General features: G+C 39.6%; 1 protein-coding gene across 3 annotated transcripts in view; it reads right to left on the bottom strand.

Annotated features, from left to right (window-relative positions):
* Positions 1 to 27,781, bottom strand: part of Hipk (Homeodomain interacting protein kinase) — a 146,904-nt gene that overhangs the window by 16,413 nt on the left and 102,710 nt on the right. For 2 of the 3 annotated variants that reach the window (XM_034980662.2, XM_069506183.1), the window contains exons 3-12: positions 18,668 to 18,789; positions 11,240 to 11,406; positions 8,352 to 8,421; positions 7,955 to 8,090; positions 4,253 to 4,471; positions 3,544 to 3,698; positions 2,799 to 2,975; positions 1,898 to 2,051; positions 1,493 to 1,594; positions 813 to 923 (exon numbers count right to left, since the gene is read on the bottom strand). In XM_034980662.2, coding sequence (XP_034836553.1) covers positions 813 to 923; positions 1,493 to 1,594; positions 1,898 to 2,051; positions 2,799 to 2,975; positions 3,544 to 3,698; positions 4,253 to 4,471; positions 7,955 to 8,090; positions 8,352 to 8,421; positions 11,240 to 11,406; positions 18,668 to 18,789 — 1,413 coding nt within the window. The remainder of the gene's footprint in view (positions 1 to 812; positions 924 to 1,492; positions 1,595 to 1,897; positions 2,052 to 2,798; positions 2,976 to 3,543; positions 3,699 to 4,252; positions 4,472 to 7,954; positions 8,091 to 8,351; positions 8,422 to 11,239; positions 11,407 to 18,667; positions 18,790 to 27,781) is intronic. The other variant, XM_069506184.1, reaches the window with a different exon arrangement.

The following is a 27,781-nucleotide window of genomic DNA, read 5'->3' as shown; positions in this document are numbered from 1 at the left end:
TATTATTACTTGGCTGATAATTCTTCGAGATCTTGAGAAAGGTGAAGTTCTATGGACAGTTATACACCACCACCAGTGGCGTGCACATAGTTTGAAGCCAGGGTAAGCATTAGTAAGATAGGCCTTAGATACACCTTATAGAGACCTGCTGAATGGCAGGTCATAAAGAAAAATGAGCACTGGTCATTTCAAACCAGACCACCACACAAAAGCCTGTTGAAGATTTGGCTAGAGATCCTAGAGCCAAATTGACCCGACACTATACCGAAGATATCCCGGACGTGAGCCTATACGAGATTAGTATGGCTCTCAAACAACTCAAGATCAACAAGGCACAAGGTGATGACGGAATCACAGCAGAACTCCTGAAAGCGGGTGGAAAACCGGTACTTAAGGTCCTTCAGCGATTGTTCAATTCCGTCATACACGAGGGCATAACGCCAGGGGCATGGCACAGAAGCATGGTGGTGCTGTTCTTCAAAAAGAGTGATGCCCTGCTGAAGAATTACAGACCCATCTCACTAGCCATGTCCTGTAAGTTATTTTCGAGAGTCATTACTCCATTACGAATCGTCACGTTCGTAGGTTTGACGACTTCCAGTCTCCGGAACAAGCCGGATTGCCGAAATTGCCGAAGCACACAAAATGGCCGCTACCGTTTTAGCGGGGAAATTTGAAATAAAAATTTTAAATCCATTTCATTGCATTTATCGATAGAATAAATTTTTTGTGAATTTTTTGTGTTTATTATCTCCTAAGGATCAAATTAAGACACTTTTCAAAAAAGCATATAATATCCTACTGTTCCTTACCTCCATCATTTGCACGGAAGCCTTTACATTATTGCAGTGTGCATAGTCAACCAGGTGCGCGAGCGTCACAAACGCGTGGTTCAACGCCTCTCCTGGGGTTATCCTTCGTTCCTGAAAAAAATTAAGTAAAAGAACATTGGAAATTGGAATACAATTGCTAGCGATTATAAGACAAATAAATTGTATGTATAAATTTTTTATATTTTAACTGTAAATTTAAGACAATATTTGAGTTGAGGTTACTAATTATCACAAAAAAAAAATGTCCAAAAACGTTGTACAGAAGATTTTTTTTTTAATTCAGATACAAGTTAGCCCTTGACTGCAATCTCACCTGGTGGTAAGTGATGATGCAGTCTAAGAAGAGAAAATAAAAACCACTGATGGATGAAAATTACGAAATAAATTATTAAATAATTCATATCTCCTAAACTACAAAAAAGCGCTGAACATACATAGGGGTAATTTGGATACCCCTTAATATATGGTATTTAAATTTTTCTTTTAGACGTCACATCTGCGGCCACCCTGTATACTTATGGTGTACCAAAAGCCACTAAGCAAGAAACAACAACAACAATACTTATGGTGTAAAGATACACAACGTGCGAATTCGTATGTTTGCTAAAAGCGTAGCATAAAGAATTTTTTAGCAAGAATTGTTTTGAAACGTCACTTACTTGGTCCATAGTTAGCATTCTCTTCAATAAGTCAATGAATTCCCTTCTATCTGCTTTCTCCGCCAAAAGTTGGCCTCCTTCAAGATCTGTTGGTACATTTACCTGAAACATTAAAAACAGAAATATTAATATTGCGCTGTGCTATTCACGGCGCGGTAGAAGAACTTTGCCGTTTCTAGGGTTCAGTACCTCAAAAGGAAAAACGGAACCCTCATAGGATCACTTTGTTGTCTGTTCGTCTGTCTGTCTGAATCATGAAATTTGGCAGGTAGGTAGGTCTTGTAGCAGACATTCGGGGAAAAATCTGAAAAACGTGAATTTGTGGTTACATCACACTTGCGCGAGCCTGACTCGCACTTGGCTGGTTTTTGTATCTTGTTCTGTATATGCTAGCCATGCACTCACTTGTCCGATGTCGTCGAGGCAGTTGAAGATGTACTTCCGCGCCTCCTTGCTCTTGATGCCGGTCTCCAGCTCGTGCTCCTCGGGTGTCTTGAGGCGCCAGAACGGGTACGTGCTGTCCACGTCGCGGTAAAAGAACTTGGCGGTTTTTGATGCGCTGGAATATCGCACAGTCGAATAATTTAATTATATTCGAAGCCTCCAGAGAACTTTTATCGTGACTAATGAGTGATAAAGGCCTAACTTTTTTTCTTTTCTGTTTCTCGACCATCTTTTGACCGTGAAGTTTGAAGTGGCAAATTTGTAATCTTAGAAATAGGTATCACGGAATCCCATATTCGCTGACGAATCTATGCGAAAGATTCGAGACACCATTTCGTTTCTATCTGCAGAACCGCACGATACAGATCCTGGACGAGTGGGCTGTGGTGACACTTTGAAAAACTCTGGGTGTTAAACTGTAAAACTTTAAGTTTTACAGTTTAACAAGTGCGACAAGGCCCAAGAGAGCCTTGGCACTTGAATGACAGGGGGGCGCTGTTGGAGACAAGAACAAAGGGGACACTTGACGGCAACGTTAGTTCCGATTTTCGCCACGCGCCAAGATAGCCTTGTCGCACTGTAAGTAAAACACCAGAGTGTCACATTTGTTTCATGATGAGACAAAGCCATGATCATCATCAACCGATAGAGGTCCATTGCTGGACAAAGGTTTTCTTTCTTCACTCTGGGCTGGTTTCCATGCTTAAACGTTTCCGTCTGTTATGCGTGAAAACGGGACAACGGTCTTTTGTAAGCATTTCCACACGCCACGGTCTTGCGCCTCCTGAATCCAGCGGCTCGACTACGACTAGTTTGATGTCGTCTGTGCAGCCATGATCGTATGATGGTAAGGATGATGTACCTGTTGAGCATATGCTCGGTGGGCAGGCCCTGCGTCTGGGAGATGTACCGGATCTGGTCGTACTCGGAGGAGCCCGGGTACAGCGGCCAGCCCAGGAACAGTTCGGCCACCACACAGCCTAATGACCACATGTCGATAGCCTCGCAGAAGGCAAGACCCAGGATTATCTCCGGCGCCCTGGAAATATTTCAATTCGAATTAAAGATCGAATTTGTTACTCATGTATAGTCCGATTCCGTACCATCGTATAAGATATACTAGCTTATGCTCGCGACTTTGTCCGCGTGGACTACAAAATTTCAAAACCCTATTTCACCCCCTTAGGAGTTGAATTTTCAAAAATTCTTTGTTAGCGGATGCCTACGTCATAATAGCTATCTGCATGCCAAATTTCAGCCTGATCCGTCCAGTAGTTTGAGCTGTGCGTTGATAGATCAGTCAGTCAGTCAGTCATTCAGTCAGTCAGTCAGTCAGTCACCTTTTCCTTTTATATATATAGATTATACTTAGCACCATGTATTTTTTTAATTTCAAGGCGGCCATTTTGAAATTCGTCATCTTGGTTTTTTATTATTAATTCTTGTTATAGCGGCAAGAGAAACACTCTGTAAAATGGCTCCCTAACTATTACGGTTCATGGGATACAGTCTACTGACAGGCAGACGGACGGACAGTGGAGGCTAGTAATAGGGTCCTGCTGGCATCCTCCAGGTACGGAACCCTCAAAACAACAAACAGTATTTACCGGTAGTATCTGCTCTGCAGGTAGGTGTTGCAGACGGCCTTGCTGACGTGCGAGGCGCTGCCGAAGTCGATGACCTTGACGCGGTAGGGCTGCCGCGCCGGCTCCACCAGCATGATGTTCTCGGGCTTCAGGTCCGCGTGGATCAACCCTAGTTGCTGCAATGGACAACATAAACAATCATCAAAACTATTCTTACACAAGTAGACCCGAAAGAAATTTAACACCAGTAGCAAAGTAGGAGCGAAAATCATCGGATTTGTGCTGTCTTTTCGGCCATCTTGACAAACCCGTTTAATCTGACTTCATCATCATCATCATCATCATCATCATCATCATCATCATCATCATCATCATCATGGTCAACGCGCCGGCTCGTACTGAGTACAGGTCTCCTCTCAGTTTGAGAAGGGTTTGGTTATTAGGTTAACATAGTCCACCACACTGGCCAAATGCATATGGGCTTCACACACCTTTAGGAATATTATGGAGAACTCTCAGTTTTGCGGGTTTCCACTTTCCTCACGATATTTTCCTTCACCGTTAAATCAAGTGATATGTAATTGCTTAAAACGCATATAACTCCTAAAAGTTTTAAACGTGCATGCCTAGGATCAAAATCTTAACCACTAGGCTATCACGGCTCGGTATCTGCCGCCAGCTACAGTATAGGCTGGATAGAGAGTGAGAAAGAGATAGCAATTCGGCTTACTTTCAATTTGAGCAGCGCGGTGAGCACCTGCTGCAGTATGGGGCGGATGTACTTGAGCGGCAGCGGCGAGAACTTGTTCTGTTTGAGGAAGTCGTACAGGTTCTGCTCGAGCATCTCGAACACGAGGCACGTGTGCGAGCGGTGCTGGAAGCACTCGTACGCGCGCACGAAGTTGAACTCGTCCGCCGACTCTTGAGACAAGCGGGAGAGGATGGACACCTGCAAGCAAACGTTAACAGTTTCGTCATATAGAACAAAAACAACAGAATCCCTGGTTAAGTGCTCAGAACGCGTCGTGGCTTTTCTTCATTGCACGATGCGTTGTGGTCGTATAGCATGATAGCTACAACACGAAATCTCTATGTGGCTTTTCAACTATATGTGGCACTATTGCTACAACGCGTCCTGAGCGTTTTCATAAGAGCCACACACAAATTTCGCGTCGTCCTGGCCTTTCTGTGATTGCTACAACGCGTTTTAAGCTGTTTTTTCGCTCAATGAGCGTTTTCGGTCTTTACGTGTAATATGTACATTATTAAGCGTAGTTACTAAGCGCTCCTGAATAACGCTGAACGTTCAGCGCTTGCGATGAAGCTCGTGCGAAGAAAACCAGCCTAACTTTTTAAAAATCCTGTGGGAACTCTTGTAGGGTTCCGAGCTAAAAAGTATCATAAGTTTGTCTCCAAGATGCAAGCTAACTTTGTGCCAAATTTCGTCAACATCGGTTCAGCGCTTGAGTCGTGAACAGGTTACAGACAGGGACAGACATACTTTCGCATAACGCGTCGCTAAGTGACATATTTTCCATGACGTGATGCACGATAAAAACAGAATTCACAATCTAAGAAAGTCTAACCTGTCATCCAACGCTTAATTAATAGTTGCTGAACAATAATGAAAATAACAAGACGTGTATTAAATTAAAAATAGACGTAACAGAATTAAATATCAAGTAACTACGTACTATGTTATCAACTTGGCTAAGATAATATTGTATCGAATATAGGAGACGAGTCAATAATATTTATATTTATGACAGCAAAACAGGCCAAGTTTTTCAAAAATAACGGTTTAGGAAAATAGAGATTCTTATCGCGTAGCTTAGATATAACTACGCATAGTGTTGAAGCCTCATATTTATAGAGGTTTGTCAATTATATCGGGGTTCGATATCATCTTCAAAGCTTTATATTTTGTGTTGGGACTTGGGAGCCACTTCGCCCGGTAAACACAAACTATTTTGGTTTAAGCCATCTACAGACGAACCAACAAGTCCGGAGTCTAAATATATAAGAAGAAAAGGTGACTAACTGATCTCGGCAGGAAAGGCATTCCGAACCAGTGGTAGATGCATCCGACTATTCGTAAGCACTTGTAAAAGTTTATACGAATAAAAAAGATTTTCATTTTTCATTTTCATTTGATCTATCACACACAGCTAAAACTACTGGACGGATTGGGCTGAAATTTGGCATGCAGATAGCTATTATAACGTAGACATCCGCTAAGAAGGGATTTTTGAAAATTCAACCCCTAAGTGGTAAACTAGGGGTTCGAAATTTGTGTAGTCTACGCGGACAAAGTCGCGAGCTTAAGCTAGTTGAAAATATATTTACACCGTCTTTTATGTACCTTTATTTTACGACTTGGGTCTGTCGAAGCCTGCTTATCTAGTTGGAAATCGTAGCTCCCTATGAACTGCATCTTGAGAAATCTTAATACACAAACTTAAAGTACCTAACCACGTCAGATTTAAAGTTGGCTTGTCTGTCGATGTCCTTAACTGGACCGCTGCCAAAAATAACGAGCGATGTAAAAAGACTTATATAAACGAAAAACCGGCCAAGTGCGAGTCAGGCTCGCGCACCGAGGGTTCCGTAGTACAGTCGTTTTTTGTCGTCATTTTGCACGATAAAACTAAAACTATGATTCATAAAAATAAATAAAAATCTGCGGAGCAGTACCCTGTAGGTTTCTTGACAGACCGACAGACAGACAGACAGACAGACAAGAAAGTGATCCTATAAGGGTTCCGTTTGTCCTTTTGAGGTACGGAACCCTAAAAATAAAGATACCTACAGATTTTGTGAAATAACACGCTGAGACCCGGCCAGGAATTCACGAAATGGCAAACACCCATCCGTCTTTTCGAAATAAACAAGCGTACTATCAAAAACTATACTAACATTATAAACGCGAAAGTATGTATCTTTCTATTTGTCTGTCTGTTTGTCTGCTAGCTTTTCACGGCCTATACATTTAAGACACAGACACAGCTGTAGCCCGCAACTTCGTCCGGGTTAATTAGGTTTTTTAAAAATCCCGTGGGAACTCTTTGATTTTCCGGGATAAAAAGTAGCCTATGTTACTCTCTAGGGCTTTATCTATACCCATGCAAAAAATCACGTCAATCCGTTGCACCGTTGCGACGTGATTGAAGGACAAATCAACAAACCAACAAACAAACACACTTTCGCATTTATAATAAGGGTACGATGACAAAATATTATAATTATTATAATTCCAAACTATATAAATAAAAAGTTATTAAGCAGGTACTTAAACGAAAACGTTTGATGACGCACAAAAATGACTATTTTTCAGTCACAATAACAAATTAATTTAATACGAGAGCAAGAATAGTATTCCGTAACAGAATAATATAACTAACGAGCTCCTGGAAGAAGGCGAGCGTGGGCGGGCCCGTTAATAATATACGCTACATTATTTGTACTCTCATTATTTCACCGTTCTCTTGTAATGTACATTATCCGGACGGCCATTACGTTAGTCTGTCCCGGTTATGAAATTTATTTGAATAATATACCAGAGGAATACACATTAACGTTAGGTAAAGATAATAACATACGCGGATCATTGACTTATGTATATATTACTTCGTAAAGACAGGGCCATTGAACAAGCTAAATGGCACTGACTCATTGGTCCTAAAATGTTTATTTAGCACCAATGCAACCTCAGTGACGTCTGGATTTTAAACGGGTCGTTCATTAGTACCTAAGAGGTGGCGCTGATTTATTTGGTTCCAAAACCGTGAAAAATTTTGTTCGCTTGGGCATATCTTGTCATTTAGGTATATTGATGGCGCAGATACGTCTACCTACAGTAAAATTGTTGGATAGTGGAAACCAAATATACCACTTGTTAGGTTTCCATGTTTCCATACGTCAGATTGAAAAAAACCGTTGGATGTGTTTTCATACTATACCCTATCCGCGGAATGAAGTTAACATAGCGCTTTCTCTACCTAATCCCATACAAAAATAGAGAACGATATAGTAACTTTAATCCGCTCTGTTACGTAGCCATACAAATGATAGAGCCAAACAGAAAGCCCTATACTAAGTTCATTCCGTGAATAGGGTATAATATGCCACGTACGAACTACGAACACGCACGAATAACCCCGCACATCTAAGTACTGCGGAGCGCACAGTCTGGGTGCTACTATAGTCGACGCATTTTAAACTGAGTCGTCGAGTTATCAGTCTGTTTCGCTCGCACTTACCTACGACCTGTAAGTGCGAGCGAAACAGACAGATAAGATAACTCGACGACTCAGTTTAAAATGCGTTGTCTATAATAACAGTCAGTCTTTGCTATCTTGTTAAACTATGAAATGTAAATAAAGGAAGGTAACCCGTGTAAATTAAATAGAAAAGATTTATAAAACTAGTTCACCTCAATCTGCCCCTGGCGAGCATAGCTGGGGTGGTTCTTGAGGATCTTGATGGCGACGATCTCGTTGGTGCCCTTCTTCCAGCACTTCACCACCTGCCCGAACGTGCCGCGCCCGAGGAACTCCAGCACCTCGTACCTGCCACCAACCAATCACATCATCACAACAATATTATAAAGGTGAAAGTGTGTGTGTGTGTGTGTGTGTGTGTGTGCTACTGTATGGGTTTGGCTAAAATTTGGAATGGAGATAGATTATACCTTGAATTACACATAGGCTACTTTTTATCCCGTAAAAATCCATTAAAATCTTGTTTTCTTTATAAGCATCCATTCTGCAAAAAAAATGTTGCGCTCACTGCGCTTGTTTTTATAATATTGTACAACCATTTTATCTCACCTATTCGACGAGGAGTAGAGCACCTCGTGCTGCACCAGCTGGTAGTCGCCATCGCCACCGCAGCCGGAGCCTGCATCGCATGGAATCACATCGTGTTGCATCGCATCGAATTGATTCGTAACGCATCAGATCGCGTCCACGACATCGACACAGAATCACCGCACCCGCATGAAAATAAAACGTGTACCAATATTAGTCCCATAATTATTTTAAATATATACGTACTTGCATCTAATTAATTACCAGGATGTTTGTTAATAGCATCGCATCAAATCGTTAGTGGTAATGCATCAAATTTCACTAATGATTTTAAGCTTATTTCGTGCTTAACTACATATTTTAAATTTTAATGTAGATAACGGGTACGTACTACGATTAATTTGAAGTTTTTATTTGTCCCGTGGTGATAAAAATGCATTGAAATTTTGAATTTCAAATTTCGCCGCGAAAAATGGTACACGCCATCTTTTTAGGTTCATGAGCTGTGATAACGTCACACGGATTGGTAAGCAACGGTGTTTTCTTAGTGAAATACATTAAAATTTCAATCCATGTGACGTCAGAGTCGAAATTAACATAGCGAATACTTTGGATATTAAATGTAGAACAGATAAAAAAGTGAAATCTTTAAAATGAATTATAAATTTTATTGGATAAATAGAACCTACAGTGAACATTAGTTCTATTATATATACCTACCTAGTATATTTCTACGGCTACACTCACGGATCCAGTCGACGTTAGCCCGACTAGTTTTGAACCCATCTGGGGCCCTTTATCAAGTAGTTCTAATTCATTCATAGCAAAGTGGAAACATTACACATAATACATAATTAGTATGTTGCTATTGCGATATATAATATGCAATAAGCATACAACTGCAATTATAACCGTTATTGCTAGTGTAGAGATTTTATCGGAAACTGTGCAAATTACAATTTACCCAGGTAATAATCTCACGCAAGGATGTTCAACTACCTATGTTTATTATAAATCGAAACAAACAGCTTTAATAAATTTTGCATCCTAAAGGATAAATGGAGAATACTCATCCATACATCATAATAAAAAAAAAATACAAAGAAAGCAAAACAATAGGCTACTTGACACTTTTTTTAAGTTGGTCTTAAATGGTTAATATTTGTCCTATTATATCAAAAAAATTAACACTATATTTTTTTGCGCCCTAAAAACCGTAAAACTTTAATTTAAAAATATTTTTTTCTTAGACAGGTAAAAACACTGTCGGCCATGTTTGGCCGATAGATTATCTGTGCTCTGACGTCATGCATTTGTAAACAACAGCATAACCTCCCAAAGTTTAATAAACATGACTTCTATACTAGTTTACATGAAAAATATAGTAATTATCGTTATTGTATCATCCAAGAATGTAAAAAACGCATCGTTAAAGACCACAGGAAAGTTGTGAATTAGAGTGCCCAGTGAAATAAATATACGTAACACTCAAAGACTTGCTTAAAGGGATCCTATATGACTAACGACTTCAACCCAAATTTATTTTTGCAAAGATCACTTTGTTGTAAGTCTTACTTAATAACTTATTCAATTTATAACGAGAAAACGATATTTTTTTACGTTTACAATGAGTTTTTAGAAATATATAAAAACTAGCTTATGCTCGTGACTTCGCCCGCGTGGACTTCATAAATTTCAAACCTCCATTTAACCCACTCAGGGGTGGAATTTCAAAAAATCCTTTCCTAGTGGATACCTTCTCTTTACCTACAAAGAACACACCCACCAAATTTCATGTATCTAGGACCAGCTGTTTAGATGTTTAGGCTGTGCGTTGATATATAAGTTAGTCAGGACTCTAAATTTTATATATATGGATACTACGTTAGTCCCCGCGTGACATAGGGATGACATTTCTTTGTTTACATATTTACACTTTGTCACATCATGGCTGACAGCGTTTTCTGCGTTTCAAATAAAAATAAAAATTGTATTTTTTTAAATTGGATTTATATATCCATCCTGCGTTTTTAATAATTGTTATTGATATATTTCGTTGTCTTAAGCAAAACACTATAATAAATAATCATTTATTGGACGAAATTAGATATGAGTCAAGTAGCCTATTATTACAAAAAATTGCAGATTCCTTTATCAAATAAAAATAAGAGCTACATCATAATCGATAAAACTAATAATCTATTAATTAGGTGTTTGAGAGAATGTTGCATATCAGGCGGTTAAAATAACGTTAGGTACCGATTAAAAAACCCGTTTTGGTTTGCCAGTTTGGAACGACCTTAACCGTGAAGATACGAATACTGATTTGTATAGGTTGCAACTTGCAACCCATCTTTCTTTGGTGGTAAAATTCAATATAGTGCATACATTTTGAGAAAGCACTCGCCATATTTGCACTATGTCAACTGTCATGTCAAAAGTATGGTTCACCTAAGAGCAAAAATGACGAGAACTTTCTCAAAATGTATGCATTATATTACTGTTAAACGCCTGATAAGCAACTGGCTCTAATCAGTTACAAGAACCGGGATCATGCTAGGACAACGGTAAGCTGGGTACCCACTATGTTCGCGAACCCGTAGCGTTCCGCGCTCCTGAACAGGTCAAATAGGGATGTTGACTACGGAGAGGATCCTTCTGCAGACAAATACTGAACTATCCGTTGGTATCTAAGGCTGAGATCTACAGAGCGCATTTTGACATTGCTCAGAATTAAGATTGAGTTAAAACGAGACAGATTTATGTGAGAGATATAGCTATGTCTCTTTGTCTGTCTAGGCCTTTAACTAGTAGCATTTTTTCAGAGCGCAACATTTCGGCAAGAGTCGGTTCTCGCTGCACAGTGGGTACCCAGCTCGGGTCGGGCAACATCAATTGTTCGATCTTACGTTTGTTACCTTGCGGCTGGGCCGGGTGGTTGGCCCCGCCCGCCGCCAGCTGCTTGCTGTGCGCCGTCGTCGTGGCGCCGTGCGCCGCCCGCGTCCGCGCGCCGCCCGCCGCGCCCGCTGCCACTCCCGCCACCGCCACCGCCGACCAAGCGCTGCTATCTCCCACACTGGAACAATACACACATCACGTTCATCATCTGTTCGCACTTTGACTACTACCTAACCTCAGTAGTAACCCCGGCACACAGCTTCCCATACATTTTATGCGTCTCGACGCATATAACGCACACCCATTTGGGGTGGTGTCACAGATGAAAATGTTACATTTGCCTATGCTTTGTTTTTATTTGACACCAACAACAAATAAATGCATTTTCCTTTTTCTTGCTTAGTCAGAAATGAGGAGATGCGTAGGAGTGCTAGAGTATCCCACATAGCTCAGCGTTTTGCGAAGCTGAAGTGGCAATGGGCAGGGCACATATGACAGTTCTAAAAACCAATAGATGTCGGGGTCCCATGACCCATGGTGCTGGAATGGCGACCTCGGACCGGAAAGCGCAGCGCAGGAAGATCCCCCACTAGGTGGACGAACGACATCAAGCGAAGTCGCAGGGAGTCGCTGAATTCAGTGACGCAAGACCGTGGCGTGTGGAAGTCCCTACAAGAGACCTACGTCCAACAGTGGACGTCTATCGGTTGATAATGATGATGAAATAAGGTATGGTGGCGCGCTCTTGGAAGATCGGAATACTTCAAGGCGACGCCCACTCTTCACCTTTGTTGCTCTGACCATACAAGGCATAGCAGCATGAGTAGTCAAAAACTAAGCATTTGTCATGGGTTCTCCCGAACAAAATTGAACAGAACAAATTGAAATCGGTAGGAAATTCGTAACTATCGGTATTAAATTCCAAACTGCGAGTATATTAGAAATTCTAACATTTCCACGCTAAAACGAGGGGAATGCAAGCTCATTAAGCTGCATCCCATTCCCGCGTTCATTAAAGCTGCAACAATTTACCATTTATGTATCCTAAATCTCGAAGCAACGGTCGCTTCATATTGGTACGCACTTTGAACGGGTGACCGACTTTTTATTATTAGAAAGAAAGAAAGAAAAGATGTTTATTTAGCGAACTGTGCCACACGTCACATCTTATAGCTAAGAGCTGGTTATTCTGGCGCTTCTTCCACTTGAGCAAAAGCCCAACGCGCTGGACGGATCGGGCTAAAATTTGGCATGCAGATAGCTATTATGACGTAGACATTCGCTAAGAAAGGATTTTTGAAACTTCAACCCCCAAGGGGGTTTGAAATTTGTGTAGTCCACGCGGACGAAGTCGCGGGCATAAGCTACTTACATTTAAACTTTTTCATTAATGCAAGTTGTGTGATAGGTACCTTTTAACAGCAGTTAAACTTTTCCCCTCCTGGATGTTTATTATACGCTGTCCGTAAACGAGATTGCACTGGGAATAGGCTACTTGACACTTTTTTTAAGTTGGTCTTAAATGGTTAATATTTGTCCTATTATATCAAAAAAATTAACACTATATTTTTTTGCGCCCTAAAAACCGTAAAACTTTAATTTAAAAATATTTTTTTCTTAGACAGGTAAAAACACTGTCGGCCATGTTTGGCCGATAGATTATCTGTGCTCTGACGTCATGCATTTGTAAACAACAGCATAACCTCCCAAAGTTTAATAAACATGACTTCTATACTAGTTTACATGAAAAATATAGTAATTATCGTTATTGTATCATCCAAGAATGTAAAAAACGCATCGATAAAGACCACAGGAAAGTTGTGAATTAGAGTGCCCAGTGAAATAAATATACGTAACACGCAAAGACTTGCTTAAAGGGATCCTATATGACTAACGACTTCAACCCAAATTTATTTTTGCAAAGATCACTTTGTTGTAAGTCTTACTTAATAACTTATTCAATTTATAAAGAGAAAACGATATTTTTTTACGTTTACTATGAGTTTTTAGAAATATACACCCACCAAATTTCATGTATCTAGGACCAGCTGTTTAGATGTTTAGGCTGTGCGTTGATATATAAGTTAGTCAGGACTCTAAATTTTATATATATGGATACTACGTTAGTCCCCGCGTGACATAGGGATGACATTTCTTTGTTTACATATTTACACTTTGTCACATCATGGCTGACAGCGTTTTCTGCGTTTCAAATAAAAATAAAAATTGTATTTTTTTAAATTGGATTTATATATCCATCCTGCGTTTTTAATAATTGTTATTGATATATTTCGTTGTCTTAAGCAAAATACTATAATAAATAATCATTTATTGGACGAAATTAGATATGAGTCAAGTAGCCTATTGGTAACGAGTAACGACGCAGTTCGTAACCGAGACGCGACGGCGTCAAATTAGAGCTATTTGCAGTGGACGGTGGACTAGAAAGATCTATGGAATTATGGATGTTCTTTTGACTGGTGGGAGGCTTCGGCTGTGGCTAGTTACCACCCTACCGGCAAAGCCGACGGTACAAGCGATTTAGCGTTCCGGTACGATGCCATGTAAACAAACCAAAAGGGGTATGGGTTTAATAAAAACTGCCATACCCATTCCAGGTTAGCCCGCATCCATCTTAGATTGCATCATACCTTACCACCAGGTGAGATTGCAGTCAAGGGCTAACTTTTATCTGAATAATAATAATAAAAAAAAATTACAAAAAAAATAAAAACCGACTTCGTTACATAAACACTAAAAATTGAAAAATAATTTAATTTATTACCGAATATATTATGTATACAAGAGTTAATATAGTTCCATAATAATACTTTTTGGTGCCGGTGCCAATTAGCTTTAGCTGCGCGAATCGTCTAGACTTCATATTTTTATGGGACTCCACCATATGGCACCTCATTGGCACCGACCCCAAAAAATATTATTATGGAACTATATTAACTCTTGTATACATAATATATTCTGTAATAAATTAAATTATTTTTCAATTTTTAGTGTTTGTGTAACAAAGTCGGTTTTTATTTTTTTTGTAAAAAAAATTTATTTCACAATTTTTAGTGGCCCCATGGAATTATGCTATGACTGGTTAAAAGTCTACTGTTTACTAAGCTATTACACTGATCGCGAGCAATTTACTCTTATCCGTTGAGGAGTTCCAGTATCTATCTTCGAAGATGTTCATCAGATCTTCACCAAATTGAAATGGGATCAACTTTGAAGTATACCCTTTCAAACAAAAACAAGAATTTTCAAAATCGGTCTAGGCGTTTTCGAGTAATAGGGGAACATACATAAAAAATAAAAAAAATAAAAAAAAATTAAAAAAATAAAAAAAGATTCCGACGAATTGAGAACCTCCTCCTTTTTTTGAAGTCGGTTAAAAAGATGTCTAAATAATTAAACAAAAAAAATTTCAGATGGTCAGCTAAAAGTTAGTGAACTCAAGATAGAGGTAAATATTTATCCAACTGGATGAAAATGAGTTAGCATAATTTAGGTCGCAGTTTATATCGCAGGTGATAGGTTTAACCGTTTCGCTCCCAATTCCCTGGACAATCTCGCCAACGTCAACATATAATGCCGGGCGGTAAATAGTTTGATGTTTCGTTATGAACTAAGAGCCCGTGAGAGACCTTTACTATTTTATAAAAGTGGAAAGTTTATCTGCGCATTCTCCATAACACATGGAGAAACGATCAGCGACTATGAAGTTTGGATCATGGTGGCTTTGGCAGATAACAAAGACGTATAAAATCTTTCGTCAAAATAAAAAGTCTAATTTTTTATATTTTCTTCGGAATAGTAAGTAGAAAACAAATCACGTCATGCATTGCCAGACACTTAGCGTCGTGGCAACCCCCTGCCAGACACCCAAGACATAAGTACCTATTCAAGTTTAAGGGAATCTGGCAGGGAGTCTGTCACGATATTATCTGGCAATGCATGACGTGATTTCTAATATTATTCCGAAGAAAATAATATATAAAAAATAGGCTTTATACTTTGACAAAAGATTTAATACGTCTTTGTTACCTGTTATCTGCCAAAGCCACCATGATACAAAATTCGTAGTCGCTGAACGCTCCTCCCTGTGTTAGGAACAATGCAGGGAAACTTTCAGCTTTTATAAAATAACGAAGGTCTGGTCCTCACAGGCTCTTTTTGCTCTATTATATTTCACTTTACTAATAATGCATAAGCCTCAGGCATTTTATTATTTACTAGCTTTTCCCACGGCTTCGTGCCCGAGGATTCGGGTTTTTTCTTAATTTCTTTTAAATATAAACCCTTTGTTTTCCCTGGATAAAAAGTATCTTATGTCCGTCTCTAGGGCACTACCTTTGAGGGAAATTTCGTTAAGATCGGTTCAAAGGTTAAAGCGTAAAAAGGTAGCAGACAAAGGTTTATTTTTCATGTGGATGTACTGAGTATGGTTCGACTGCAAAGGAAACTAATGTGATAATAACGGTAGTTTAGGCACTAGGGTGGGACATAACAAACATACATAATATACATTAGTCTGTTAAAATCATAAACCCTTCTTTTGGCTTTGCCATAGTCGGGTAAAAACATACTTTCTGCACGAGTACCTATAACGAGTAACGATCCAAATTAGAAAAGGTCCTTTCTTAAATTGGTGGCCATCAAAGCAGAAACCTCCCATTTTATTCGCTTGGGAGCCATGCGTACTACCTATGCTAAGGATTTTTTTCTATGTGGCGTAAAGGACTATCTTATTTTGGAGTAAAGGACTTTTGAAGCAATTATAAACTTTTTGATGGATTTTTTCGATGGAATGAGAGAGAAATTATCGGGCACATCTGCCGACTTACTAGAATCGCGTTTTAATTACTTGTCTACATTTGAAATGCTAAACCAAAATAAGCATGTAAGTGGTATTCATTCAATTTCATTTCCATACATAATTTTATCAATAAAGGCACTTACGTGTCTTCCAAATCGAAATCTTGTTCAAAATAATCCTCCGCTTCAAATTTAACTCTGGGCAAGGACAAATCCATTTTGTTTTACACTAACCTATCTACACTAAAATGGACACAAACTTATCTACACTAAAATTAACACTAACACAAAATTCACATCATAACGGTAAGCGACAAATAATTTTCAAGTAAAACATTCGACACTCTCTTCGGTTGCAGTATGTGCGTGCGCGCATTATCGAGGGTTGGGGGTAAAATGACGCCACTAACTCGGGGGGTGGTAAGGGGGTAGGGTTCGGGGTGCGGGGGGAGGATAGCCAGGTAGCTAGACCCGCTAGGGGTCGCGTAAATCCCGAATTCTCAGTAGGTATTGTTGTGTTGAAGAATAATATACGAAGGGACCCGTACCGGCGTACGCGCATGGGAAAGTATAGTGATTGTTGTTGGTATGTTTGCTTGTTTGTCTCGTCGACTGAATGGAATGTGTGTAGCTACTCGTACGGCATTCAATGTGTCGCTTATTTTTATTAATGTTTTGATTAATTTAAGACAATGCGAATAAAATAACCACTTAAACAGTTTTCTATTTTATAAATTAAATTAATGCCACATATTGGCACTAACTAACGAGGAACAGAACTTGTGATTTATCGCGATTTTCGTATAGACGCAAGTCTTAATAAATTTAATATAATCAAGTACCAAAAACAATTACAATAAAGAGAAAAAGAGAGTATAAGTGGACAGGGAAGCACTTATCCCTATGAGAGATCTCTACCAGTGACCCTTGGCAGTCCGAGAGGTTGTAGAGGGTGTAGAATAGGTACAAAAAGAAGATAGATTGTGATTTTAGCAGACCTAGCAGACTATGGTTCTATGTTACACAAAATGTATGTTTGTGTTTAGGCCTGTAATGTCCGTCTTTTACATGAACACGGTACATAATATTATTGACATTAATAAACTCTAGAGTCTAGGCCCTTTAATTCCAAGGTAAGTAATAGAAGTGGTAGGTATGCGCCACGATGATGATGACGAACAGTTCGCAAGCACATCATCTCTGTCATCCAAAGCAAGCAATACAAATCAAACTAATGTTATCTAAATAAGTCTGTTCTTAAGGTTCCGTACCTGAAGGGTGCCAAAGGGACCCTATTGTACTGCCTCCGCAGTCCGTCTGTCCGTGTGTTTGTTAGCGGGCTGTATCTCGTGAACCGTAATTGGTGGAGAGTTGTCATTTTTACAGAACGTGTATTGCCGCTTCCTCATCCACTTCTCGCCAGTGTGGCGGGAAGTGGCTGGATGAGGAACGCTGAGGACCGGGTGTGGTGGCGCTCTTTAGGGAAGGCCTATGTCCAACAGCGGACGTCCACAGGCTGATGATGATGATGATGTATTGCCGCTATAACGACAAATAATAAAAAAATGAAAATGGCCGCCAATAATATTAAAAAAAATTAAAGTGTTATTCCTTGTGTGATGGTACGGAAGCCACCTGTGCGAGTCCGGCTCACACTTGATCGATTTTAACAATAACCCGCATTGATGCTTCACAAGTGATCGGCGTGGCGACTAGCTCACGCTCCTATACCACTTCTATATTCTGAATTGTGTGGTCTACCCTCATAATAATACAACGGGGTCTCTTATCTAAGAGTTTACTCGTGGCGAATGGGACGGGACTGTTATCTTTTGGCGATAACAGACATTTTGCATGTTGCTTACTGTCTAAAACAGACAACAGTTTTTTCCCCCTTTCCGTTTTGGGATTCGTTTAATTTATTAGTTTAAAGTTAAACCTACAATTTCAAGTTCTAAATTTGTTTTGTAACTTTGAACAAAGTCACATTTACTTAAAATCTCAAATATCAGAATCAGACCTAATTAAAATTACACAACAAAGGCTAATTGCAAAAATTGGAAAGCAAAAAGATGACTGATACATATTTTAATTTTAGTTAATTAATATGACTTATTTTGTCTCAGAAATTCTTTAAGCTCATTAAGCAATGAATAAACACACAAATATCTCAAAAGTAGGTAAAGTTGATTGTGATAATGAGGATTTCACGTCAATTCCGCTAATGAGTACCTAATGAGTAAGATTTGGGAATAACCAAAAATAATTTTATAAATACTTATACTTTTTTATTTTAAAATACATCTCTACTTTGAAACCTAATAGGTATCTCTATGTTGAAGTTGAACGAACTTATTTTATTCATTTGTAATCTTAGGCTAAGATCTGTGATCTATTTGGCTTGGAACGACTAACCACTAACCTTCGCAAACGGATAGTGCAAGAAGTCGGCTTGGAACGGCGGAGAAACCACTAACCTTGGCAAATGGATAGTAGCAGGTAAATTTGCAAGAATTTGGCTCGGAGCTGTAACTTGGACTGATCACTGGACTGGACAAGTTGGCACACCTGCACCTATCCTGCAATAGAGTAACAACGAACCTTCACAATATACTGACGTGTTGTCGCACGCGCAGGGGTGAGCGGGCGGGGGAGCGGGCGGCGGGGACCGCTCCGCATCGCACGCGCGACTCGGCACGGCGGGGCAGCAGCCCGCCCCGACCTCTGGCCACCACTTGTCCTGGAACAACGGAAAACCTTACATCAATATAGTCTTGTTTCACCCAAACTACAGAGGAATGATGTTCGACGAGGCCATCTAGAAAGATCAATCGTGCGGTAAGTGCGGGATAAAGAAGCGACCCAATTAGCCTACGTAGTTAGGGCCCTATGTTGAAGGGTCGTCGTGGTCGTCATTTATCACGAGATCAAAGGCGTCAAACTCCTGTGTCTCTCTTTATACTGTGCCCAAACCAAACTTGGTTGAAGAACTATAATAATTTATCGACAACACGAGCGCTTTGCCGTGAGGGCTGTAAGTGCGACCGAGCTTGCAATATGGGATATAATATTTTCTTCACTATCCAGAGCGAGACATATTGCAAGTGATATAAGATTATGATCTATTTATTGAACCCAGTGCCCAAATGGCATAGGGTGAGATAATTTAAAGCTTCCCAAGGAGGACAGCCGATACTTTTGTGATAGTACGAATTTAACAATAATGTATGTACCTACTTGATTAATATTATTTAAAGAGAGTGTTGATTTTGTAAGTTGTGTACAGTATTATGTTGAGGGTTGAGAGGGAGAACCTGTTCAATAAATTCTTTGAAAGGTACATTATTCCAGATGGGCAAAGGCTACATATTATTATGTATGTTACATAACCCAGGAGAAGTCGGGGTGAGGCGCTATAGTGTCACATAAACAATCAATATTATTACGTTATTAACCGCTTTCACGCGGTGGCCTTATCAAAAGGTTAATTATATTGTTGTTGGTGAGAGGTGATTACTGATAAGACAATAATATTAAATAGTAAGTACATCATACATTTATAGGGTCACATACATATATTGCACGAAATAAAAACAAAATATGAGGGAGAAATTGTCTAAATCTTTAATATTGTTACTTAATTCTGCTTCTTTCTGACCTTATCCCACGCTACGTGGGGTCGGCACAACATGTCTTCTTATTCCACTCACTTCTGTCATCCGTCAACGTATTATGCACCCCCCTTTTCCCACTATTACTTAATTAATAAATAACTATATATAAAAATGAATCGCAAAATGTGTTGCTGATCGCAAATCTCGAGAACGGCTGAACCGATTTCGCTAATTCTTTTTTCATAATATTCCTCGAAGTAAGAGTATGGTTCTTACGGAGAGAAAAATTTAAAAAAAATCCTGAAAAAGAATCTGAATCGACTGTTAGGCGGTACGAAGTTCACCGGAGCAGCTAGTTAATAAATAAAATCAGTTTTTGCAAGCTCAGTTGGTCTGCTAATTGATCTCAACCCTTTATTAGAGTTTTGTATCCATCTGTGATGTGTCAGTCTGTCTGTTTGTCAGTAGGCTGTACCTATCTCATGAACCGTAATAGGTAGAGAGTTTAAATTTTCAGTTTTATTTTTATGGCCACTATAACAACGAAGAATAATTTAAAAAAAAAATTGCCATGTAAATTTAAAAAAAGTACATAATCTTGTACGATAGTACGGAACCTGTACCCGTAAAAAGTCCGTCCATCTCGAATTTGACCAGTTTTTCAATGATACTTTTCTACTTTGATATATAGATAGGTAGGTATACCTGTATACCTGCTATAGTCGACGCATTTTAAACTGCGTCGTCGTCGAGTTATCTGTCTGTTTAGCTCGCACTTACAAGTCGTAGGTAAGTGCGAGCGACACAGACAGTTCACTCGACGACTCAGTTTAAAATGCGTCGACTATAGGTATAATTGATACCAAACGCGAATCGTAAATAGTGTAAATACGAATAAAATAAGCGAATTTCATAAGTAGGCGATAACCTTACCTATCAACGTATTATCGCTCACGTACATTATAACAATAAGATATAAACATAATAATGACTACCTCTCTAGCGCAGTCATACGCTAGTCGCTTTGTAAGCAATGGATTCGGTTTCGATTCCCGGTTTCATAAACTGATACACGTGTTCGTGTTTCACAATGTTCCCTGCAGAAAAGGATAGCAAAGCTATTAGACCTGATAACTTAGTTTCAACAATTAAAATATGTCACTTGCTTTAATTGTGAAAGAAAACATCGTGAGAAAACTTGAAATCTGCATGCGTGAGAGTTTATGAAAATGATGAATTTAGTTTAAGAGATTGTATACAATCGAATTAGCTACATTGTTGTGGCTAGGGAATAAAGTCTACCTTGTCTAGGTACATAATGTACCTATATAAGTACCCTGTAGGTTTCTTGACCGACCGACAGACAGACAGACAGACAGACAGATAGACAGACAGACAACAAAGTGATCCTATAAGGGTTCCGTTTTTCCTTTTGAGGTACGGAACCCTAAAAATAGGCATACAAAGACACAATTAAAAACTAGTAATGATAAATTGTGTAGCTACATAATAGCTTAAGCCTAGCGGGATATCAGGTACAATAGCATTAAATTCTATTGATAAATCTTGTTATTCAAACTTAATGGGGCCTCAATTGATTTCGATTATTACTTAAGTGTTTTGGGAATGTTTAGAGCCTCAATAGCTCAACCGGTAAAGGAGCGGACTGAAAACCAAAAGGTTGACGGTTCAAACCCCGCCCGTTGCACTATTGTCGTACCTACTCCTAGCACAAGCTTGACGCTTAGTTGGAGAGGAAAGGGGAATATTAGTCATTTAACATGGCTAATATTCTTTTAAAAAAAAAAAAAAAAATGTCATTACGTTATGAGTACCCACTTGTGATGACTATTTTATTTTCAATCAGAGAATATACTAATTTATGAAAATTCAAGTAAATAGGTTATCAGAAACTAAAATAATTTGAACATCAGACATCGGACATTTGTAATATGTATAGTTAGTAAAAGTATCACTATAGACTTTATTTAGAACATGATAGCTTTATACTATAAAGTTTATAGCCTACTGGTTACGGCGGGGGGATGCCCCGCACACCCGCACAGCCCCCGCGCTAACCCGGTGCGGGATAGCGTGGGTGACGTGCGGGTGTGCGGGGCATCCCCCCGCCTCATAATAAAAAATATTTAGATTTCGGTGATGTAAAACATCGTGAGCAAACCTGCATGCCTGAGTTTCCATAATTTTCTCAAAGGTGTAGTTCGCGACAAGTCGAGATGGCGATCAGGGTATGAGGCGCACACACGCACGTCACCCGCGCTATCCTGTACTGGGTTAGCGCGAAGGGCCACCCCGGTTGCGACCTCGACCTGTCGCGTACTATTATATATGTGTGAGTATAAAAATAAATCGTAACCCTTTCCTACTCGGGTACAAAAGTACATAATCAACGTATAAATGTCCCTGACTTGACAGTGAAGGTTCTAATCTAACAGTTTCAAATAGTATGTTAGCATTTTTAGCACGTATCGTTAAAACACGATCGAAACTTGGGGGAACGGTTCTGTGCCTCAGTGGATTAACGGTAAGTCGATTCGAGACCCGGAGACGTATGCGACAAGCTAATGTGGAGTATTACTCAAAGGTCAAAGCACTTTGTTACTGAGCCGACACAGACATGTAGAGAAACTAGATGATGGCTGCGTCTTCGTCCGCGTGGATTTATGTATTTAAAAATCCCGTGGGAATTTTTTGATTTTCCGGGATAAACAGTAGCCTATGTCCTTCCCCGGGATGCAAGCTAATTATTCTTATAATTAATAATTATTTTCATGAACATAATAATATTATGTACATTGTACATTCGTCACATGTTATAAAAATTCTACGCACAATATTCCAAAACTACGACTGACGTAACAATGTAAGAGATAAGTAAATTAAATTTTAATTAATCAATAAACAACACCACGGGCGGTCGATATAGGCGATAAATTAAATTGAATTTAAAAAAGATGAATAAATTATATTCACAATTGAGGTATAATTACTAATTGAATTGAGACCCGTAACAAGATACCTGCTATTATCACCTCGTGCCCATTTTCGTAGATCAGCCTTGATTTCAATATTATTATGAAATAATATTGTCTGTGAATTCTTTTAAAAGTCGTATTGTGCTCAATATTGTTGAGTCTGTCTTGGCCTTTCCGATTTAAACAAACGGGTCATTTTCAGTAGAACTTACAAGTTACTTAATCATTTCAATTCTCAACCCATCGCCGCTACTACAGAGCACGGATCTCCTCTCAGATTGAGAGGGTTTAGGCCATAGCCCACCACGCTGGCCAAGTGCAGAGACTTCACACAACTTTGAGAACATTATGAACTCTCAGGCATGCAGGTTTCTTCAAATGTTTTCCTTCACCGTTAAAGCAAATGATATTTAATTCCTTCGCACTTAACTGCGAAAAGTTATAGGTGCGTGCTCGGGATCGAATCCCGGACCCCCAAATCTACCAATCCGCACTTGGCCAGCGTGGTGTACTATGGCCAAACTCTTCTCATTCTTATAGGAGACCCGTTCTCTGTTGTGAGCCGGCTATGGGTTGATCATGATAATAATGATGATGATATTTTTTACGAACGACGGGTTTGCGTTTGATTGACATCTATTTCCTTGGCGTAGATCGACGCGATTATTCTATTGCCAGAATAGTTGACAGAAAAGGCTTAAATAATAAATAATAATACGTAATCCTACTGAACATTGCACTTTTATGTAAACGCGCTAGCAAAAGTACCAACTGTCGAAAGTACCATATCAATCATATACCCATCATCATTTTGCGCAATCGATGAATATATGGTGAGCTAAAAATAACTGGCCCACTTTCCCAGGTATAATTTTGGCTGGAAAATCGTTTCCCTCAAGTTTTCCACACATGAAAGCAGAACGCCACATGAGGAATCGATCGTGTTCGTGCATTATATATCAGTTTGTAATGCTACCACCTGGACAGTGGATATTGTAATAGTCCAAAGCGCTAAATGTGTTGCTGATCGCAAATCTCGAGAACAGCTGAACCGATTTCGCTAATTCTTTTTTTATAATATTTCTTGAAGTAAGAGGACGCTTCTTACGGAGAGACAAAATTTAAAAAAATTGAATCGACTGTCAGGCGGCACGAAGTTCGCCAGGGCAGCCAGTATTACTATAATTTTAAGGGCGAATATAGGAAAAGTTTGCTTTTTCAAATGTGCAATCAGTAATTTGAAATCATAAACACAACAAAAAAAAGAATTAAAGAATTTGGTGCAGTCGTTCGGAAGTTATGCGCGTAGGTACATACATTTCGGGGATTCATTTTTGTATAAATAGATTTGGCAAGGTGAATTTTCAACTGTGATAACAAAGAATCAGGTTCTTAACTATGAATGGTAGTACAATATATTTTAGATCAGTGCCTATGAAGGATTTCTTAGAATCTACGACTGTGTTAAGTCGAGTTTCAGTTTAAGTCAAGCTGTATCAAAAACTTAAGTAGACCTAACAGGACTTGTACGGGAGCGGTGTGCAGGCTCGACCGTACCAAAGAGAGCTCTCCCACCGAGCGGTTGGTTGTGCTCGGTAGCGCCAGCTGGGCCGACGGTTGTGTCTTGAAACTTCTATATATTATAGTCCAGATTGCAGAACACTCTGTTAGTGCGAGTACTGTCGGCGGTACATTTGTTCGGGACTACGTCGTCGATTGAACAGCGCCATCTAGTTTGTACGGTGGCAACCGCCACAGGACAAATTAACAGGCATTTACTTTTTCCTTCTGATACGCACTAACGCCGCGCAAATAGTACCTACGAAAGTAGGTACCGCTTTTCGACGTAATAGGTATTTCAGTTTTACTTTTACTGTAGCGAGCTGTAGCGCCTAAGAAATCTGCCGCTGCAGGCAGCTAGTAATGAGGCAGTATTTCTACGAGAATATGTGGAAAATTTCATGTGGCACAAAAAAACCAGACCTATACGGAAAGGCATTAAAACCATCTTTTTACAAACTGAGGTGAGGTCATTGGTCTACCTTTTTAGTCAAGTTGCTCGCTATTTTTTTATTTAAAAAAACCAAACTAAGCGAAGTAATAATCGATGACAGATTATTTATTACAAGCAGAAAATTGATTGCTTAGTGTAAACATAGCAATACCTACTCGTACCACAGCAATACGAAATGCAAGATTTGAAAGTCAACGACCGAACTCCTAGGACCGGATTTGTTTTTTCAGCTCTCCAGCCTCACTCTTTATGGCTCTCTCTCTTTTTTAAACAAAAAGTTTCTAAAACTGAAACATCGTAAAATGCAAGTTAGATAAATAGGAAGCCAACATACACCGACTATTCTTCTAATAGTGTCTTCTAGCTAGAAGCTGTGATAGGCTAAAGCTCATTTCACACACGGGATATAAATACAGAATATATAATAGTATAATATAGACTATAATATAACTTATATCCCGTAGGTTATGACGGTGGCCTTTCTTTTATAAGCCAAATTTTGAGGTAGCTTTATGCGTAAAAAAACTATATAAGAAACTACAAAATTGCAAAACTATTGACTTTGACTATCTTTAGTTTGTTTAAACATATTAATTAATTTGCAAAAAAATTTACGTACAGTACACGGCCGAAAGTAATGTACATCGACCTTTAGAAGGAGATAGCAGATTTGTAGAGCGTTGTCCCTGTCGTTGAGATCGACAAAACGTCATATAGGTACGAGTGACAGAGACAACGCTCTACAAATCCGAAATGTCATTTTAATGTCCGATGTACGTACCTACATTACTTTCGGCCGCGTACTGTAATACCAAACGTCGATTCGCGTTGTTCACATATCACGCATCTTGCTCTTGAGTATGTCCCGCCAGTAAATGTTGATGGCAATAGCATGCTCTTATACGCTTAACTTGAAGCGACCATGCTGGCCATACATGATTAAGTTTACTGTCAACTTTGGAGCAGACTTGAAGCGGCGTCCAGGAAACTTGGCGGTGTATGACTTATCAGTAGACTGCACGCCGCTTCAAGTCCGCTGCAAACTTGATGGTTAACTTGATCGTGTATGGACTCATCCGACCAGAGTCCGTGAAAAAAACGTTTCTTTTTGTTTTGTATGGGAGCTTGACTTATGTCGTAGATAATCGCTGGTATTCTCACGGATGACGGATAGAACTCGGATGACGGAAGTGCAGTGCGTAATTGCCGTAAGGCTTGCAGCAAGCCTTGTTAAAGTTGACATGTCTATCATGATCCTCCAGTCTAGATGGTCTAGACGTAAACGTAAATCTGGCTTTACTTTCCTGGCATAATTTTCTCGTGTGTCAATTATAGAGCAGTTATATCTTACGTCTCAAGATGTCGGCGGCGTGGCATTCAGGACGCAGTGTCGCGCTGTCGACGGCATGTCAAGAGCCCGCTACTGAGAAACAGGTCACTACTGAGTGACCCGGCGCGGTTTGCGTTTTTTAAAAAGGTTTAAGACCTTTTTATACTGTTGGAACGTTTATTCGCATGGATAAGTTTTAAAAAAATTCTGAGAATATTAAAATTTTCATCGACTTAAGTAATTTATAGTAGACTCTAAGGCACTTGTCCCACCTGCACCGCCGGGAAGCGACTAACTATCGATCTATCGATTATTTTATCGCTCAAGAATCTCGCTCAAATCCGCGTCTATGATCTGAGCAAACAGCAATGTTGCAACTTCAGATTGTACAATTTTTTTTGCGTGCACTAACCATTTCCTTCCAACTAAGTGTAAAGAGTTGGTGCGACCGAAACACTACGAAGGGACGAATTTTTAGTTGCTACCTAATTTTACCCCTTAGATGGCGAATTTTCAAAAATCCTTTCTTAGTGCTCAACTACATTACACGAGTATAAATATGATACTCCTGTAGGTATGTAGTTCAATTTGATATATTTTTGAGTAGTACCTATTTTAAAGTAAATAATCGTGAAACTAGTTTTATTACACTGGTTGGTGGGTGTCGACGTATATTTTATCTTGAAAAAAATCTGTTGGAGACCTAGATCAAGCTTGGATTAACTCAATTAGCATCGAGTGAAGGTATTTTTGTACTATGTAGCCAGTCGAGTTGCGATTGCGAGTGGAGACACGGCGCTAGCATGTCAAGGATCACTCGCGTGCCATCCAGGTCGCTTAAAGGGACCGGTCGTTCACCCCGCCGAGCGGCTGACCCCGTATAACGTATGCTTTGAAATCCTAATGAATTTAGTATTTTTCCTTTATTTTGAAGCCAAGCAGTAACCGCATGATATGCGCTCGAAAGCGGGGCGTAAAATGAGAAAAAACCGATCAAATGCGAGTCGGACTCGCACATGAATGGTTCCGTACCATTGTGCACGATATCTACTTTTAAATTTTTTTTTTAATTCCATGGCGGCCATCCACCATCTTGAAAATGGTGAAAATTTCAACTTTCTACCTATTACAGTTCATGAGATATAGCCAGCTGAAAGAAAGACGCCACACTTCGGGTAAGGAAACCTAAATATCTCCATCGTGTCACCTTCACTACCGCCGGAGAGAGAGCTATTATCTCACTCTCGTAGTTCTCTTCAACTCTGCTGGCTATTGCAGGCCGGCTCTGGTCGGCACTTTGACACAGAATTCGAGACGCAACCACAGGGTGAGCACTCTCTATTCCCTCTCTCATAGTTCCCTTCTCTTCTTCTAGTCATTGCTTATGCTCTAGCTGGCACTGTTGACATAGACATTGAGACGTAGCCACTGGACACTGGGTCAGTAGTTACTCTCTATTCTCATTCCTTTTATACGGTAACCGTCGTGCGTTGTCGTAGACCTCAGCCATTTTATTTATTGGATGCCGAGTTTGCCATGATCCGTGAAAGCTTAGAGAGAGTGTATCAGATCAGGCCCGATGGATTGGATAGTAGATACTATGGAATTACCTACGCAATAATTGCGAAACTCCACAATTACACTGTCCTTCTTTTACAAATTGCAATATGTATGATAAACATCACCCTCAATCCCTCGATGAGATCTGCAATGGTAGATTGGTAACGCGCGAACAATCCAAACTTTCTCGCGCGTGAGAGCGACGCGCGACCGCGGCC

Source organism: Maniola hyperantus, chromosome 22 (genome assembly GCF_902806685.2).
Source record: "Maniola hyperantus chromosome 22, iAphHyp1.2, whole genome shotgun sequence".
In the NCBI taxonomy this organism is placed as follows: domain Eukaryota; kingdom Metazoa; phylum Arthropoda; class Insecta; order Lepidoptera; family Nymphalidae; genus Maniola; species Maniola hyperantus.
The sequence above is the reverse complement of the archived record's forward strand: the minus strand, read 5'-3'. Positions and strand labels throughout refer to the sequence as shown.